The 20,006-nt window shown below is 44.9% G+C and overlaps 1 protein-coding gene across 3 annotated transcripts in view; it reads right to left on the bottom strand.

Annotated features, from left to right (window-relative positions):
• LOC139370355 (septin-9-like) overlaps positions 1-20,006 on the bottom strand; it is an 88,140-nt gene that overhangs the window by 45,243 nt on the left and 22,891 nt on the right. For 2 of the 3 annotated variants that reach the window (XM_071109780.1, XM_071109782.1), the window contains exon 2: positions 2,472-3,125. In XM_071109780.1, the coding sequence (XP_070965881.1) occupies positions 2,472-3,125 (654 nt within the window). Of the gene's footprint in view, positions 1-2,471; positions 3,126-11,328; positions 11,560-20,006 lie in introns of those variants that run through there. The other variant, XM_071109779.1, reaches the window with a different exon arrangement.

Raw genomic sequence — 20,006 nt, 5'->3', positions numbered from 1 at the left:
GAAATTAATTAGGGCCTACTTGTGTATTATGTTGGAGCCAATTTCTCCTACTTGACACAAAATCTGATGGAAACAACCCACTAGCAGTCCACTACAGTGCTGTGTTGTTCACGTTTCTGCTCCACTGACGCCATCTCCCCACATTGACAGATGGAGCGGGACAGAGCAGGGGTCAGAGTCCCTCAGTCAGGGTGGGCGACGGCCTCAGGCCCTCCAGGCAGGTCACCCTTCATTGAGAGCCCTAATAAGGCCCTCTCCCTCTGGGAAAATAACTAGCCCAGACCTCCGTGGCCTGAGTAGGAACCAGGCTACAAGAAACACACACACACACACACACACACACACACAATCGTCCCAGCAAATCTGAGCTCCTAATATTAGAGTATAGCCTACAAACTCGTACCGAATGATAAAGTATGGTCATTTATACTGTTCCAGTCCACAAACACATAATGCTAAACTGGTCTGTGTCGACAGGAAAAAAAGCCTACAGAATTAGAGTTCATTAAGGCCAAATAAGACATGGAATACTTGGCAATATCGCTAATAGCACTGACTGGAACATACTGGTTTATTAAATACTGAAAGCCATGATTCATTTGATAACTGCGGAGTTCGAGTTTGAGGAAGCGAACGAGCAAGGCTAAGTAGAATGCTTTTCTCCATTTGTCTGTGTCCAACATTCTGTGTCCAAAATTGCACCCTATTCCCTATATAGTGCACTAGCTTTGACCAGAGCCATAGCCCCACTATATAGGGAATAGGGTACCATCTGATAAACAAACCAATGCATCTAGCAGCTGTAGTTTCCCTGCAGCTGGCCCCATGCTGTGTGCTCCCTCAGTCTCAGGTCTAAAACGTTGTCTAAGCGTTATTTATACATTCTCTAAACGCTTTCTAAATATGGCTTGAATGCCGTCTAAAGACTGTGTAAATGCTGACACATTAGGTCATATTTGGCTCCGGGTTTTATCCCTCAGTTTACAGGAATCTAACTTGGCTCGTGTCGGACGCCCCTTCTGGGGGCCTGAGACACGCTCAATCTGCAGAGGGAGGAAAGAAGAGGAGTGTCTGTGCGCGTGTTGTCAGAAAGAGAGAGGAGGAAAGAAGAGGAGTGTCTGTGCGCGTGTTGTCAGAAAGAGAGAGGAGGAAAGAAGAGGAGTGTCTGTGCGCGTGTTGTCAGAAAGAGAGGGGAGGAAAGAAGAGGAGTGTCTGTGCGCGTGTTGTCAGAAAGAGAGAGGAGGAAAGAGAGGGATAGACAAGGAAAGTACAAAGCAAAGGAAAGTGAGTAAGTGGGAACCCAAATGTGTCCGATGCTGCCGACTGCTAAAACACGCTGGTTTTCTTAAGGACAGGGTTCCTTTATACATTCATCACTTGCATATGTAGGAGAATAAAACAATATTTGTTGTTATCTCACAGTCTACCAAGAGTGTATGAATTGAAGAACAAATTGCCTGAATATTTTTTGTACATGCAGCGATAGGGGACTGAGTTGAGAGGGAATTGAAGAACAAAGCAGCCGAACATTCATTGATCGGGGACTGAGACGCTGGGCTCCAGACAGAGCAGAGGGAGGGACAGGAGAGACAGGCCGTAGTGACAGACAGGCCCAGGCTGGGCTTTAATCAAACAGACCTCTCCTCTTACAGGCCCACTCCGGGGACCCAGAGCTCTCCACTCTGTGTGCGATTGCATCGTCCAGTCCCTCTGTGAGGTAGTAGAGGAGGGCAACTGCAGAGGGATGATGTGTTGTGGAAGATGTTCTGTACCCCCACCACTGGAGTTGTGAAAATGAAAAGTGTATCCAAAATGTGGATACCTACACTACCGTGTACTGCGGAGGTATGTGCATATTGCCAATAGTCTTAAAACAGAAAGCTGACATGAATGCAGGACCATAGTACACGTTTTCTATATATACACCTAGCCTCACTGGTCCCAGATCATGTTTGGCATGACAAAAAAACGACTTGAGTTGGCTAGATAGCACGAACAGATCTGAGACCAGTCTACGATGCACTTTGCTTACTCATACCCTTTTTACAGAGTGGCATCTCTCCACCAAGGCAGGCGGTATCAGACTGGAGGCACTCAGCCTGTGTTGGAGAGGCCACTCCTAGAAACAGTCCCCAGATCAGTGGTCTGCTTTCTCATACCAAAGCCTCTGCTCAGAAGCCTGTGTTATGCCACGGGGAACTCCAGCCCAGATCAAACACACACACACACACTACCAAACACACCAGATCCTATGATTAGTGGTTAGCAACACACACACACACACACACACACACACACACACACACACACACACACACACACACACACACACACACACACACACACACACACACACACACACACACACACACACACACACACACACCAGAGTGACTACATCCAGGATCACATGAGGAACCTAAGGACTTATAGGGTTCATGAGAAGAAACCTAGGGTCAGAGGTTACTCACTGTCAGGGTTTGGGGACTTGGTGCGGTTGGGCGAGGAGCAGCGGATGGTGGTGACGATGGTGTTGTGGTGGGGGTTGGGATGGTGCGGGTGGTGGACCGGTGCATGATGACCATGGTTCTCGTGGTTGTTCTTTCCATTCCCCGTTGTCTCGGGTGCTTTGGTGACGCTGATCCCTGGTGTGGTCCTCACGGCCGGGCCATCCCCCAGACTGAGGGGCTCGAACCTCCGGGCATGGCTGGGTGGCTCGGGGGTCCGGGCCCCTGTGCGAATCACCACCTCCTGGGGCGTTTTAGAGAAGGCCACCTCCCGTTTGTGGCCCACCTCGGGCGTCTTGGAGTGGCCTAGGACCTCGGGTCGTTTCGCTCCCAATCGGAGGGAACCAGGGCTGGTTGGATCTACCTGCTTGGAGGAAATGTCGATGGAGAGCTCCGTGCGTCCCCGGGATATGGATTCAGGAGGCTTGGAGCTTCCCCCTCCCATGATGGTCTTGGAGATGGAGCCGTTGTTGTTATTGCTGGCGCCCAGTTCACGGTAGTAGATGCTGGTGGGGGACATGACGGGGCGGTGGTTGGTGTTGTTGGGCACCCGGCGGGAGCCTGGCGAGGAGTTGACCGAGGTGTCCACATCCTCCACCTCAAATGACCTCTTTAGAGCTGCATGGAGGGTGAGATGAGATAGACACACTCAGTCAATGAGTCATCCATACTACCATTTCTGACATTGATGATAATCAGAGTGCACTTAGGGCCGGTTTCCTAAACAAACATTACTGCTAGTCCTGGACTAAACAAATACAACAGCAAATATATGAACAGTGTATTCTAATTCCAGAGGAGCAACATGAACTGTTTCGACGTTCCTGGCATCGTAGCTGCTTGAGGTTAGTGGGTAGAGAGAAGCTGGAAAAGCAATCTCAGCAACATCACAAAGGAAAATGGCAGCAACAAGCAATTAAGCCAAGCTCAAATCATTTCAATAACTCGTTATTAGTGGTGCCAATCTGTCACTACATACGACTGCAGATGGCACTCTATAAGTTTATACAAGTTTAACTGGTGCCAGTTGTATGACACAGTGTGGTACTGTATGTTATAAAATGTGGTCCAATTTATACACCCACTTGCACGGCCTCAAATGGCCTTAGACTTCAATAGCCTTATATAAATGAAAGTCATATATCTGCCTTGTATTCTCTACATGCATTCTTGAATATTGTATGAGATATGGATGAGTACAATGCATTAATACCAAATTAACAAAAGGAGACACACCTCCCCCCAGGGTACTGGTGGCTTTGTGAGAAAATCCTAAAAATAAGTTTGAACAAAAACATGAGGCTAGTTTGGCCTTGTAGGCATTGCCTCTTAGAAGTCAACTTGAATCCCATGGAGAAGATGCTAAGCTAGTCCCTGTGGTTACGAGTTGGTTATGACATCACAGTCACACACATCCATGACCCCACTGTACTACTCAGTAACTCCAAGTTCAGTTCTGTTATGGCCTAAAGAGTGTGTGTGTGTGTGTGTGTGTGTGTGCGCGCCTACACGCGTGCATGCATGCAAGGAACTCTACCGTTCAAAAGTTTGGGGTCACTTAGAAATGTCCTGTTTTTGAAAGAAAAGAAAAGCACACAAGACGCCTCACAAGTCCTCAACTGGCAGCTTCATTAAATAGTACCCACAAAACACCAGTCTCAACGTTAACAGTGAAGAGGCGACTCCGGGATGCTGGCTTTCTAGGCAGAGTTGCAAAGAAAAAGCCATATCTCAGACTGGCCAATAAAAAGAAAAGATTAAGATGGGCTAAAGAACACAGACACTGGACAGAGAAACTCTGCCTAGAAGTCCAGCATCCCGGAGTCACCTCTTCACTGTTGACATTGAGACTGGTGTTTTGTGGGTACTATTTAATGAAGCTGCCTCAAGTGTCCATGATGTCTATATGCTGTCGTATGATTGGTGTTGCTAGTCCCCTTCCCTCTGTATCTCTCTATTTAAACACTCACTGCTGCCATGGTTACCTTATCTTTCCATTTTATTTTGCTGATCTGCCTTTCCTTGTTCTTGCATTCCCTGTGCATTGAAAAGCTAGCTAACCAACGTTAGCATAGCAGCGTTAGCAAACTGCTAAACCTCCTAACTGTATTTGAAGGGTCTCATGTGTACATCCTGTAGGTGCTAAATGCTCTTAACAACCCCCAAAACACCTTTTAAAAAAGGTTCTCAACTAAACATTTATTTCCAAAGACTAACTGTTATTCTCTCATGCTTCCTCCATCACGCTCTCATGATTTGGGGAATATTAGAGTTCAATTCCGGAGTCTACGAGGCATTATAAAAACATTTTAGCCCTCCATTTTAAGGATGTGTGTTGCTTTGGCTGTTACTAAAAACACGTCCCATCTCCCATATCTTCAATTAGAACGGGAGACCCAATCCCATATGCCGCTTATAAAACAGAACAAGTTATTTCCATGTCCAAACCACTTTGCCACTGGACTCCATCCCCCATAACCCCCCTTTCCCCCTCTCGTGTTCTATGATTGTGCTGAATGATTCCAAGGTTATGGCTACTTTCAACTCGGTCCAGGACTAGGATTTGACCTGCCAAATCAGTCTGCTGCTTAGTGCATCGCAAACAGTGAGCTGAAAGACCATTGGTGTATCCAGTGATCTGAAACGTTCTGAACATTGCAGACAGAAACAGAATGAACAGAGCTGACATGATTCCCTATTCAATCTGACAGACAGCCCCATCTTTTCTACCACGTACATTTCTATCTGAATGTTCTTTAACGTTACATGCTCTTGAACAGGCTCCAGGGTTGCCTGCATAGAGAGACAGTCAGTATAAGCCTAACACTGATAGGACTTAAGTGTTGTCATAACATCCAAGATGGCTGCATATGATTTAATATGACCTAGAGATGAAACTTTCTCAACGGTCGCCATATGCCTGGCAAGGACTTCAGAGAGAGGCATTACGGGAATTACTATAGCGAAATAGGAATGTTCCTCGACTCAGTTCTACCATGCGGTTTTCCCACGGTTTTCTATACATTCAGAGGTCACTCTTTCAAACATCATTCCACTAGAAGACAGAGAAGAAGGATCACGTGTTTCCGAGGAAGCATTCAAGGATATCCCTGTCATGGATTTCACACGTGCTGGATGGACCTGGGATCCCGGAGAGCCAGTATCCCGACGTGAGCGAAGGCCAGACGGACGATACCGTCTCATCCCCCAAGTGAAATGGCATTCCCAGACAATGAGCTGGAAATACAGAACGTCTCTGCGGAATCTCCTTAACAAACAGAGCCTACTTCTCTCTCTCCCTGTGTAGCCTACCTCTTGGTGTTCTGTGTCCCACAGTCTCTTGCGAGGGGGATGACCATAACAATGGCCACAGGGCCTGGCATTTTTCCTGACCAAGAACAAATCTGGGCCCTAGTCCAGGCCTATAACTGGGCCAACAGAGTTTTCCCTGGCCAGATGTTGTGGTTAGGAAAACTCCTGGTCCTAGCATAGCACAACACGCTAAGATGGAGGCTCTCTCCCACCTGACCTAAATAGTAGGGCCGGGAAGATACCAGTATCGCAAAAACATATCCATGGCAACAATGAAAACACGAAGCAGACTCAACTCTTTGGTCCTTTAAAAACCAGCTGTATGTAAAATATTGTGTACTATAGCTTGGAAAAGAAATACATGTGGCTCTGGATGACAACATAATGATGTCTGTTTTCAACATTAGGACTGTTCCCTTAAAGAAATCTGCTTTGTGTTTTGTTTCCCTGCCATGACACTAACGAGTATCGCGATACTGCTATCATCCCCGGCCCACCTAAATAGATTTCAATAGAGAGGAGGAAACAGACTTTTGTTCTCTCTCCCTCCCTGCTAGGCCCAGGTGCTAGCCTTGACTTCCTGTCCCTGTGTGCATCACTGGCATTAGCTCATCTCCTCAAGGACACACAGATAGAGTAATGGACAACAGATACTTGTACAGCTCTGATGCAGCTAGAAAGAGATAGGCTTATGATAATTCTACAGTTATGCAGATGCTTTTATCTCATGGTTTGAGTTAACACAGTCAGTATGCGTTTCACTGTCAGTCTACACCTGTTATTTACGAAGCGTGTGACGCTTAAAATTAGATTTTTTTATGCAGGACCTGTGAAATGTAACTATGCTCCGACCAAACGAGCCAATCGAACCACGACGATTGTTTCCTGTTTACAGTCTCACGGTAGTTATAGAACGAGACTGACTTCCTGGTTGTGTTGGTTCTGACTGAGGTCCGAAAGATCAAAGTCATCACCGCATCCTTTTGTGGGGTTTAGTGAGGCTAGAGAAAAGATTGAACACTGAGGAAAGAGAGGGCGAGAGAGAGAGACCATAGACGTATACTAAAACTGACTGAAAAGGTCAAGACATGAGGTTGCGTTCTCTAGGGCCCACTGTTGCACTACAGCTCATCCACATCAGCACACTATCCTACTAAACAAGGCCAATGGACGTCATGGTGGCCTTCATGTTAGAGTCCCAGGCCTTGTTCAATACTCCTTCACTGAGACGCTTGGTGAGTATGGGCCCTGAGCTCCATGGCATGTCGTCTGAGTCCTGATGTGACCGACTGGATCAGCTTCCTCAAAGAAAGGGGTCTAGACGGGGGCCAGACGGCCTTCAGACCGGCCTGTTAGAACTGAAGAGTGAAGGGAGCTCTCCTGGGGACCTCAACTCTGAGGCCCAAATGCTAGAGTTTCATCAGTGTGTGTGTCTAGTCTAATTTACGTCTATTGGGCCGGATGTACAAGTGTGTGTTTTGAGGGTTAGGGCAGAAAAGGTAAAACTGTACTGTAGCAAATATATAGTATTACACACCATCTATGGGATACTGAAGATATTGGCAAATAAAATTGCTGACATTTCTTTGCTCATAACAACATGGTTTTAAATCTGTAGTCAATGGTTGTAGCACTGAACCACTTACCCATCTCTTACATTCCAGACTCGCTCACTTCCTGATCAATATCACATGACGGTGGAACAATGAGAACACTGACAGTTACTGTAATACTGCCAGATTACGGTCTATGAAAACATAAGAGGCATGATGATATAATGCTAGCATTTAAAACTGTGCAGTGTCAGACATTTACTACTGTACATACAATGCCAAACCCACTGGCAAAACAGCGATTATGGCTTGAATGAAATGTACATTCAAGTTGACAACACTTTATCTTGATACACTAACACAAACTGTAACGGTGAAGTTGAGCTCCGTGGCACTACATACGCACACAGCGGTTCTGCCAGTGTCAACAAAAGCGGGCTACAACATTATGCAGTGGAATTATAATATCATAGAAATCTTTCAAAACCAAGTCTGACAAGGCAAGGCCATCGACTGACCGATAAAGTTACTCAAACCCTCCCCTTATATTCCACTTGCTCAGTCCAAAGGTTAGCCACCGCTAATGGTAGGGTGTCAAATAACCACTTCCTTTTTGTCTTCTCTGGACACTGTTGGGTTTATGCTGACACACGGCGTGTGTAACTCGCTCGTGTTCTGGCTGACACCAGGTTCAGCACAAAATAATTCTAGTAGAGAGAGTGAGCGACAGAGGCAAAGAGAGAGAGAGAGAAAGAAAGATATGGAGGAACTCAAAGTGAACGCAGCTGTTGGTAGTTCAGTAGTGCTTGGCTCCATACCTTTCAGTCTGAACCCCTGGGTGCTTGGCAGGTAAGGCATAGTTCATTCCTTTGAACAAGCAACACCCATAGGTTAACGACTAGAAAGCCTTCTGTACTGCAGGCTACTGCCACCCTGATTTACATCCCTTGTTGACCACAGGAGCCGTTTCCAATGTTAGAAGTATCAAGAGTGGACAGATTCCAGACAACACCTGCAGCTATTTCAAACTCCACAATAGCAAACAGACCGTGAGAGGACTATTCACTGTTGATGAGTAGGCCTATTCGCTATCGAGTCGATTCACTGTGCAGTTGATTCACTATGCGGTTGATTCACTATTCAGCTCATTCAGTTTATCAGAGAGCGGTATACGAGACCAAGGCTTTATGACTTGATGTTGATCTCAGATGCACTCAAAGAGAAGAAATACACATCCATACCGACGCACTGACATAAACCACACAATCTAAAAACACACACTGTCCACAAACAATAAGCCTCTGGAAAATCCCCACACGTTTAGTTTGAGCTGAGAGACAGACAGATAAGAGACCAGACTGGATTTGCCAGTAAATGGAAGAGTAGACCTACGACAGCAGTGCTTCAGCAGCAGTGTGTGACAAGTAGTGATATTTCTACACAGCCCCCAGATCAGATACCAGGGAGAATCAGATACAAGTAGTGATATTTCTACACAGCCCCCAGATCAGATACCAGGGAGAATCAGATACAAGTAGTGATATTTCTACACAGCCCCCAGATCAGATACCAGGGAGAATCAGATACAAGTAGTGATAATTCTACACAGCCCCCAGATCAGATACCAGGGAGAATCAGATACAAGTAGTGATATTTCTACACAGCCCCCAGATCAGATACCAGGGAGAATCAGATACAAGTAGTGATATTTCTACACAGCCCCCAGATCAGATACCAGGGAGAATCAGATACAAGTAGTGATAATTCTACACAGCCCCCAGATCAGATACCAGGGAGAATCAGATACAAGTAGTGATATTTCTACACAGCCCCCAGATCAGATACCAGGGAGAATCAGATACAAGTAGTGATAATTCTACACAGCCCCCAGATCAGATACCAGGGAGAATCAGATACAAGTAGTGATATTTCTACACAGCCCCCAGATCAGATACCAGGGAGAATCAGACACAAGTAGTGATATTTCTACACAGCTCCCAGATCAGATACCAGGGAGAATCAGACACAAGTAGTGATATTTCTACACAGCCCCCAGATCAGATACCAGGGAGAATCAGATACAAGCAGAATCCACAACTGCCTGAGAGGACAGGCTGAGTGACAGGGTGGCTGACATCATCCTGCTAACATGGCACTGATATAGTCTTTTTCATCCATTTGATCATGCAGTACTGCTACTGAACACATAATCACTCACCAAAAAAACATAAACCTACAGATGTGGGAGACAGAGTCTGGTCTGTCCAATATGGAGAGATCACCACAATCCTTTCTCTCAAAAGAGCAATGTCTTACAAGGTCTGACCGATACTGTTTTAAGGGACTTTCTAAAACAGGACCACACATCCAGAAGTGTAATTCTAAGGGAGTGAATGAACATTTAGACTGATCTGACCAAGAGAGCGAGAACCCGACGCTCATCAAGTGCTGGACTGCGTCCATATGGCCCTAAACCAATGAATTAATAATACTGAAATGTTTAACTGTGTTCAGTCACACATTCAGTTTCTCAGATCTGACGGAGTAAGCACACTTTCAGTTCAATGTGTGTCTGTTTTGGTTTTACTGTCCTTGTGGGGATAAAAATAAAAAACCTGCACACTGCTCGATAGTACCACTGCTCTTTTAATAACCTTCACGTAATCGGCCTCCAGAGTCCTCACAAGGATAGTAAAACAAGAAAATTCAGACAAATGGGTACATTTTGTCAAGCCCACAAGGAAAAAGTTTTTTTTAGCCTTAGCGGTTAGGTTTAGGCTTATAATTAGGGTTAGAGATACAGTTAGGGGTTACGTTTAGTTTTAGGGTTAAGGTTAGATTAAGGATTAGGGGTTAGGTTTAGTTTCAGGGTGAAGGTTAGATTAAGGATTAGGGGTTAGGTTTAGTTTCAGGGTGAAGGTTAGATTAAGGATTAGGGGTTAGGTTTAGTTTCAGGGTGAAGGTTAGATTAAGGATTAGGGGTTAGGTTTAGTTTCAGGGTGAAGGTTAGATTAAGGATTAGGGGTTAGGTTTAGTTTCAGGGTGAAGGTTAGATTAAGGATTAGGGGTTAGGTTTAGTTTCAGGGTGAAGGTTAGATTAAGGATTAGGGGTTAGGTTTAGTTTCAGGGTGAAGGTTAGATTCAGGATTAGCGGTTAGGGCAGGGTTTCCCAAACTCGGTCCTTGGGACCCCAAGGGGTGCATGTTTTTTTTAATGCCCTAGCAGAAAACAGCGGATTCAAATAATCAACTAATCATCAAGCTTTGATAATTTTAATCAGCTGTTTAGTTAGGGCAAAAACCAAAACCGTGCACCCCTTGGGGTTAGGGAAAATAGGAATTTGAATGGGAATCAATTGTTTGTTCCCCACAAGGATAGCAAAACAAACGTCAGTGTGTGACGGTCCTGTCAGACCTCTCACAGCTGGAGGGAAGGACACACTCGGACCGGAGGAGGAAGAGGAAAGGAGGAAGAGGACAACAAAGGAAATCAATGTTAGCTTCACAGGACAGCTAGGAAAACAAAGGAGAGAGAGGGGACACACTGAGGAGTTGTGAATGAATGGGGGTTTGATGCGGTGGCCAGATGAGGCTTTGCTATGAGTCCCTTTAATGCTTTCAGTTGGAACGTTTCCTGTGGTGGAGTAGCACTGTCAATACTGGGGTGCTCTACTGATGTAACTAGGATATGATCAATAACAGACTCAGATTAAGAAACCGAGGGGAACACATGCCCAATGCGCACACACACACACACAAACAAACTCGAGAAACAAAAACAGAGCGAGAGAGAGAAGTTAAGTGAAGAAGGCTAGTGACTCAATTGTAAATTTGATCTGGAAATAGTATTTTGGACATCAGTTGTCTTCAGTCGTTAGTCACCACTGGCTGTCGATGGGAAGGTCTGTGACAAGTAAAAGAGAGTGATCAAAACAGAGAATTCAAAACATGACAAACCTTCAAAGTCCGAGATAATTCCGTCCAAGTGAGCAGTAACCTTGGAGTCAGACATGTTGCTGGTTTGATATAAAAGTAAACAGAATTTCCAAATCCCTTCCCAATCAAGGTAACGTTCCACAGTCCCTCTACTGATTCTAAATAAATCCCAAATTAGGAGCCAGTGTAAAAACCAGAGTGCTGAGTAGTCGATCTGATCCAAGCCCACAGCTTTCTTAAAGGAGCAACTTCTTTTTCTCTGCTTCCTCCAATGCCTGGCACTACATCGCAGCGTTCAGTCTTCAGAGAGTGAAAGGCAAGCCCTCCTCTCCTCCCCTCAGAGAGCCCTCCCTCTTTTTTTGTGCATCTCCCTGACTGCCGTCTCCCTCTCAATGAGTGTGTGTGTGAGTGTGTGTGTGCGTGTGCGTGTGTTCGTGCATGACTGTGTGTGTGTGAGTGTGCATGACTGTGTCTGTGTGTCAAGTCTGATCCCATAACATTCTACAACATGTAAAAAGACATGAGCCAACAGGGGAAATGTCACACAGCCACTTAACCAACTTCCTGGCCTCATGTAATCAACCAGCAAGCTCCTCTTCCCTCAGCCAACCAGTCAAAAAGTCAGGCCCTCAAAAATGGCCTTCATAAACCTCAAGCCACTCAGTCCCACTCCACTCGAGCTAACATGAACTGACCACCTCAGAAAGTACCTCAGTAGTTATAGATAAACATGGAATTCGGCCTCACGACCACTAATTAAAAAACACTCACTTCTCTGGTACTTTCCTGACACAAAGTCTGACAGAATCTGCAATGGCACCCTTTTCCCTATATAGGGCCCTGGACAAAAAGGTAGTGCTCTATATGAGCCCTGGACAAAAAGGTAGTGCACAATATGAGCCCTGGTCAAAAAGGTAGTGCACTATATGAGCCCTGGACAAAAAGGTAGTGCACTATATGAGCCCTGGTCAAAAAGGTAGTGCACTATATGAGCCCCGGTCAAAAAGGTAGTGCACTATATGAGCCCTGGTCAAAAAGGTAGTGCACTATACGAGTCCTGGTCAAAAAGGTAGTGCACTATATGAGCCCTGGTCAAAAGGTAGTGCACTATATGAGCCCTGGACAAAAAGGTAGTGCACTATATGAGCCCTGGTCAAAAAGGTAGTGCACTATATGAGCCCCGGTCAAAAAGGTAGTGCACTATATGAGCCCCGGTCAAAAAGGTAGTGCACTATATGAGCCCCGGTCAAAAAGGTAGTGCACTATATGAGCCCTGGTCAAAAAGGTAGTGCACTATATGAGTCCTGGTCAAAAAGGTAGTGCACTATATGAGCCCTGGTCAAAAGGTAGTGCACTATATAGTACAGTCCAGGCTGCATCACATCTGGCAGTGATTGGGAGTCCCATAGGTCGGAGCACAATTGGACCAGCGTTGTCCAGGTTTGGCCTGGGTAGGATGTCATTGTAAATAATAATTATTTCTTAACTGACTTGCCTAGTTAAATAAAAAACAATTAAAAAGGATTATATATATATATATATATATATATATATATATACATATACACACACACACACACACACACACACACACACACACACACACACACACACACACACACACACACGTAATAGGGTTCCATTTCAGACTCATCCTTTGACTCACTACCTCTCTAATTAAAGAACACTAATTTCTCTGGAAGTTTCCTGACTGATTACACTGTAGGGCCTAGGGTGGCTAGGGAGCGAGTCACACACACACTCACTCCATGTTAAAAAATGGTTCCGAGAGAAAACACAGGAAGTTAAGATCTGTGGGGATTTCGTAGAGTGTGTAACCTAATAACACAACGCGGGAATGAGCTTGATAAGACAGCATTTGATCGGAGTGGTGATTACATGTCCCTGGGGACTACTTTTTTGGGGGTGAGTACCAAGTTCTGAAGCAAGCTTGGAAAAATGTTGATATAAAATAATAGAAAAAGACAAAAAATAACATATTGTTGTCCTTGTGCTTCATACTAAAGTCTGCACCGCAGTCACCTTGCAGTAATTAGCATTAGGACGCAATAGTAGAGCTATTTGCATATGATCTCCCGTTAGCATTCTACGCTAACAAAGCAATAGTAGAGCTATCTGCTTATGATCTCCCGTTAGCATTCTACGCTAACAAAGCAATAGTAGAGCTATCTGCTTATGATCTCCCGTTAGCATTCTACGCTAACAAAGCAATAGTAGAGCTATCTGCTTATGATCTCCCGTTAGCATTCTACGCTAACAAAGCAATAGTAGAGCTATCTGCTTATGATCTCCCGTTAGCATTCTACACTAACAAAGCAATAGCGTAATTAGTGATGAGCGACTCATGGCTTTTCCAGAGCAACTCACTTCCAGTTTGGAGCCAGACATGTTGAGACCTACAGGAAGTCACCATTGTAATCACACAGTGTATTTCACCCTTAGTTGAGCATATGGACCATATAGAGGACACCTCTGATGCCAACAAGCAATTTCCGTCTTGTGAATGTGTACTATGTGTACTAGCCGGCTGTATGAATGAAAAGGTATTTTTGAGAAGGTCAATATCATCATAGGAATCTGGGCCCACCTATTGGCTGGCGTTGCCTCACCCTAACACCTTCAGGTCAGGAGCGGTACTCTTGTGTTTTATTGTGTTCTGGTTCCTTTCTATGGCGAGTGTCTAGGGACCAGGGCCAGAGGCTGTCAGGTAGAGTGTGTGTGTGTGTCCAAGGACTATGGAGTGTGTGTGTTTATGATATATACCAGTTATAGGATTGGAATACTTCTGCTAGACTGCTACCATGTTTACCACTTGTGCTGTGTTGCAAAGGTTACAGTCTTCTATGGATTGTGTACGGTGCCTCTTAGTGCTGAAAGCAACCATGGGTTGAGTCAGCCTCATAAGTACTCACATACCCACATTCTGTGTGTCATACATCCAGTAAACCTGACAGCTGTGTATAGGTGTGTGGTGTGTGTGTGTTGCAGGACATCCTCACTAACCCATGCATGTGCATTCATGTATGTATATTTGGTCAAATGTAGCAGTGTGTGGCCCCCTGGTACTCAGCCCCAGTGGCAGTACTGTAAACCATATGCCACACAGCCTCAGTCCTCAATTAAACCTAAAACACACCGTGTGAAATACGCACCTCCCCAGCCATCATATATTTATCTAAACACGCACGCAAACACACACGCACACGCAGATGATGGCTCCCTTCCAGGCATCGGGAGACAGATTTTCAAAACAACATCTGGAGCGCGTGTGTGTTTCAGTACCCCTGAAATGTACACTAAACAATGTTTGAAGGCTCAGGGCTAAACTGTAGAAAAATCTCCACCAAAACAATACAGCCTGGTCCTGGATCATGGCAGAGAGAGAGAAAGAGAGAGAGAGAGAGGAGACAGGAGAGCTGTGGTGTCGATGCATGTTGTTTGTGTAAACGGGTGCCGGTTTGGGTCAGTACAATGCACTTATAGGATAGGCTGGTCTAGGACTCTTCACATATTCACACGGACTATATCACCTCATCTCTCCCCAGTATATGTGGGTTAGCTTTGTCACTTACGGTGTAGGCCTCCTAATACTTGACTGGTTGTACCTGCAGACTTAGTTGTCAGGCAATTTCAGAAGAATAGGAACACACAACCATAGACGTTCATCACCAGGAAGTGACACAAAACCAGTCGCCCCACATCAATTCCTTTTATGAGTGTGTGTGTGTGTGTGTGTGTGTGGGATTAGACAGTTTCTCTAAAATGACACCTTTTAAAACGTGATTGTCCTGACCTTTCGGTCCAGACAGCATGGCAACACTGCGCTTGATGACTGCTGATGAAATTGACGGAGCTAAATGAACTTGGCTTCAATAAAAGCTTGAGTAGAGAAACTCTACGGAATTAAACGGGATAATAAAACTCAGAGAAGGAGTGAGAGAGAGAGAGAGAAAGCAAGAGCGCGTGAGAGCTGTCCAACTAGAAGTCGTAAACACGCCAGGACTCCTAGCCTGACTGGATCATTTCACGCTTTTCCCATCAGGCATAAAACACACACTGTGCGATGAAGTGTGCCTTTCCACATGTCACGTTATGATGCATTTAGACGAGGGCCGCAAAAAAAAAACATCATACCAGTCATCAAATCAAATTTTATTTGTCACAGGCGCCGAATACAACAGGTGTAGACTTTACTGTGAAATGCTTGCTTTCGAGCCCTTCCCAACAATGCAGAGTTTAAGAAATTAGAATAAAAAAGAAAAATAGTAACACAAGAGGAATAAAATAAAGTATACAAGAATGTATATACAGGGAGTACCAGTATCAGATCAATGTGCAGTAAGTAGTATGAGGTATTTGAGGTAGATATGTACATGAAGGCAGGGTAAAGTGACCAGGCATCAGGATAGATATTAATAAGGTATATGAGGTAGATATGTACATGAAGGCAGGGTAAAGTGACCAGGCATCAGGATAGATAATAATAAGGTATATGAGGTAGATATGTACATGAAGGCAGGGTAAAGTGACTAGGCATCAGGATAGATAATAATAAGGTATATGAGGTAGATATGTACATGAAGGCAGGGTAAAGTGACTAGGCATCAGGATCGATAATAATAAGGTATATGAGGTAGATATGTACATGAAGGCAGGGTAAAGTGACTAGGCATCAGGATCGATAATAATAAGGTATATGAGGTAGATATGTACATGAAGGCAGGGTAAAGTGACTAGGCATCAGGATAGATAATAATAAGGTATTTGAGGTAGATATGTACATGAAGGCAGGGTAAAGTGACTAGGCATCAGGATAGATAATAATAAGGTATTTGAGGTAGATATGTACATGAAGGCAGGGTAAAGTGACTAGGCATCAGGATAGAACATTTATTTTTTATTTAATTTCACTTTTATTTAAGGTAGGCAAGTTGAGAACAAGTTCTCATTTACAATTGCGACCTGGCCAAGATAAAGCAAAGCAGTTCGACACATACAACGACACAGAGTTACACATGGAGTAAAACAAACATACAGTCAATAATACAGTATAAACAAGTCTATATACGATGTGAGCAAATGAGGTGAGATAAGGGAGGTAAAGGCAAAAAAAGGCCATGGTGGCAAAGTAAATACAATATAGCAAGTAAAACACTGGAATGGTAGATTTGCAGGGGAAGAATGTGCAAAGTAGAAATACAAATAATGGGTTGCAAAGGAGCTAAATAAGTAAAATAAAATAAATACAGTAGGGAAAGAGGTAGTTGTTTGGGCTAAATTATAGGTGGGCTGTGTACAGGTGCAGTAATCTGTGACCTGCTCTGACAGCTGGTGCTTAAAGCTAGTGAGGGAGATAAGTGTTTCCAGTTTCAGAGATTTTTGTAGTTCGTTCCAGTCATTGGCAGCAGAGAACTGGAAGGAGAGGCGGCCAAAGAAATAATTGGTTTTGGGGGTGACCAGAGAGATATACCTGCTAGAGCGCGTGCTACAGGTGGGTGATGCTATGGTGACCAGCGAGCTGAGATAAGGGGGGACTTTACCTAGCAGGGTCTTGTAGATGACATGGAGCAAGTGGGTTTGGCGACGAGTATGAAGTGAGGGCCAGCCAACGAGAGCGTACAGGTCGCAACAGTGGGTAGTATATGGGGCTTTGGTGACAAAACGGATGGCACTGTGATAGACTGCATCCAATTTGTTGAGTAGGGTATTGGGTATATAATAACAAGGTATTTGAGGTAGATACATGTATGTACATGAAGGCAGGGTAAAGTGACTAGGCATCAGGATAGATAATAATAAGGTATTTGAGGTAGATATGTACATGAAGGCAGGGTAAAGTGACTAGGCATCAGGATAGATAATAATAAGACAACAATAAAGAACAGAACATAGCGAGACAAGAAAGCAAGCAAGATGGTGAAGGCAAAAGCAAGTCAGCACAATGGTATGCGTTGCTATGGTGATTTCAGTAAACAAACAATGCAAATCAACATCCGGTAAAAAAACGACGATATGGCAGACGGCAAAAGTTGAATTTTTTTACCTCTGGCCGCAAGTCCCATCTACCGTGGCGGCTGACGGCATTCACCGCCAGCCTCAATGACATTTACTGTCGTGCTCTCATTGAAAACAATGACATCGGCTTTGCCATCTACCGTCTACCTCGTACCATCTAAACACACCATTATTGTAGCATTCCCTACAGGTTACATTAGCATTTCCCACACCTTCAATGAATGTTCCACTGGTGCAAGGCCCAGTCAGACCCGTAGATCATACAAGGGTCACACGAGAGCTGGCCCTTGTCGTGATACACCTTCAAGACTACTAGTATCCATTGACGAATATATCATGACTAACCTAACCCCAGATTTGACCCCTGTTCCGTCATTTCCATATAATAGCCTAGCACCAGCCAAACTCCCAACACCAAAAGGTGGGGCTGCCTGCCCAGTTTCCTTCTTTCCTGTTCTCAATGTCCAGGGCCATGTTCTTTGGGCCCGGTCTTATCCTAGTGGAGAAATAATAATATTAGCAGACAATAAAAGGTAGGGTGCAGAGAGGTGGGAAGGTAGAAGTGTCGACAGCTGACTCATGGAGGAAATCCTGTGCACTGCTTTTATGGAACACAAAGAGCCTTGCAACATCCTCTACAGGGGTTAGCCATTGGGTAGTGTGCATGTGTGTGGGTGGAGTCTTGCATGTGTTTGTTGTGCTGTGTCTTAAGGGTACTGCATTGGCTATCGCCTGCATTCACTGCACTGTTTACATTGCGCAAAACCCAAACAAATTCAAAGGAAAATTCACACACAGCAGCCGAAGGATGAGTAAGCTGACGTGTGACACACTGAACAGGCCTTGTGTTGATCCAGAGCATGTAAGAACCAGTGTTCAGAGCAAAGCCCTATCGTCACCTCCCTCCCTCCACATTGACCTCAACTGGTCTATCAACTACCACCTCAGCCACCAATAGCCTGCCATGGCTGTGATGAGAGCATCACCCAACAGGATATCCTGTACTGATCATATCTCTATTTAAAATGTCACAATACAGACAGTTAAAAGGCATTTCTGATCTCCTCTCAATTCCACTATTAATCATCGGTTTTCATTTTTCCACTGAAGCACCAGCCAGACACATTGAGTGAGTCAACTATCTGCCATTATAGCACAATGTGCTGCCCATACGTAGAGATGATCAATAAGACATCACATTGAACATATTATCTTAAATCCAGCACAGCCGAGGGTACTGAGGCTACACCACGGCCGTAACTCTGAGGACTGACGCTACGGTTTATAGCAGAGAGGTTTGAAACACTACAGAGCCAAAACGGAGAGTGGCGACAGAGGCTCAGATCACGGGTCCAAAATGTCCAGCTGAGACTTAATACTGTAGCTCATATCACTCTTAAAACAAGTCGTGTTTTTTGTGAGGAAACGTTGATTGGCATAGCAACACCTAAAAACAACCCCACAAAAACAAAATGAAGAGTTGAGCAGAAACAGGAAGTTGCTCAGCCCAGGGCTTCCTGGGTGAAAGGCGACTGCTGCCACCAAACGCTCGAGCTGTGGAAAAACCTCACACTTCTCCTCGCCCCCGCCAACGTCCGACTTGGCTAGATTCTTCCAACTCACACAAGAAAGAAATCCCCGTCTGCAAAATATGAATCATCCACATGGAACTTTTCACAGAACTCAGTGAAATGGTGGTGCACTCCACTGACTGCCTGCAGAGACAGATGGCTAAGGGAAAACTCACATAGCAACACTGCCTCCCTGTGGTCTAATCTAGAACTATACAGAGTCTGCACAGCAGATCAGATGCACTCGGAGCTGAAGCGGAGCCATCTCATTAGCAGCTGAATGAAGGCAAATATTCAGAGTGACGCTCAGTTTGACGTCCGACGCTAATCTCCACAAGCCTGTTGGATTAGCCTTATCGTTTTAATCCAGTCTGAGCCCATACGGGCCAGTTTAGAAGCCCCTCTACACGCAAAACGTACCAAAAAAACTGAAAATCCAATGAAAGATTTTGATTAGGCAGATCTATGGATCAGAGATAGCTTCAGTCGTAGCACTGTGTGTAAACAGAGAAGGTGACATGAACAGGGGAAGTGGAGGAATATCAACCCTGAAGTTGAGAGCAACAGCGGGGAGGACACAGCATGACAAGACACGCAGTCGGGCGGGACACAGTGTGTGGGACGTGCCAGGTTTTCCTGAAAGACGCTGGCGGAGGCCACAACTGGGGAAAAAGCATATTATGAGCTCATGCCTCATCCCATAATTAAAAATAGACTTTCCCATCAACCATAGTTAATCCAGATGACTGAAATCAAGCATAAACTCCCTTGTACGCATGGCCATGACATTATTCAGAGTGAATCATGTCTGTAGTCTAGCTCCCACATCAGGGTCAGCTGAAGTAAATCATTAGTCCCTCATATCCAATGCAATCCTACTGCAATGCCTCAGTCACAAATTGCAGATGTTTGTGGCTTTTCCACATTTCTTTCCGTAGTAGTGTCCAGGATACCTTGTAGTCATAGGGCTTAAGACACTTCTTCACATGATGCCCACTCACTCACTCACTCACCCACTCACTCACTCGCCCACTCACTCAGTAAAGGCAGCCGTACACTATCTCACAGCTGACAGTGTCAGAAAGAGACAAA

Source organism: Oncorhynchus clarkii, chromosome 17 (assembly GCF_045791955.1).
Source record: "Oncorhynchus clarkii lewisi isolate Uvic-CL-2024 chromosome 17, UVic_Ocla_1.0, whole genome shotgun sequence".
In the NCBI taxonomy this organism is placed as follows: domain Eukaryota; kingdom Metazoa; phylum Chordata; class Actinopteri; order Salmoniformes; family Salmonidae; genus Oncorhynchus; species Oncorhynchus clarkii.
The sequence above is the reverse complement of the archived record's forward strand: the minus strand, read 5'-3'. Positions and strand labels throughout refer to the sequence as shown.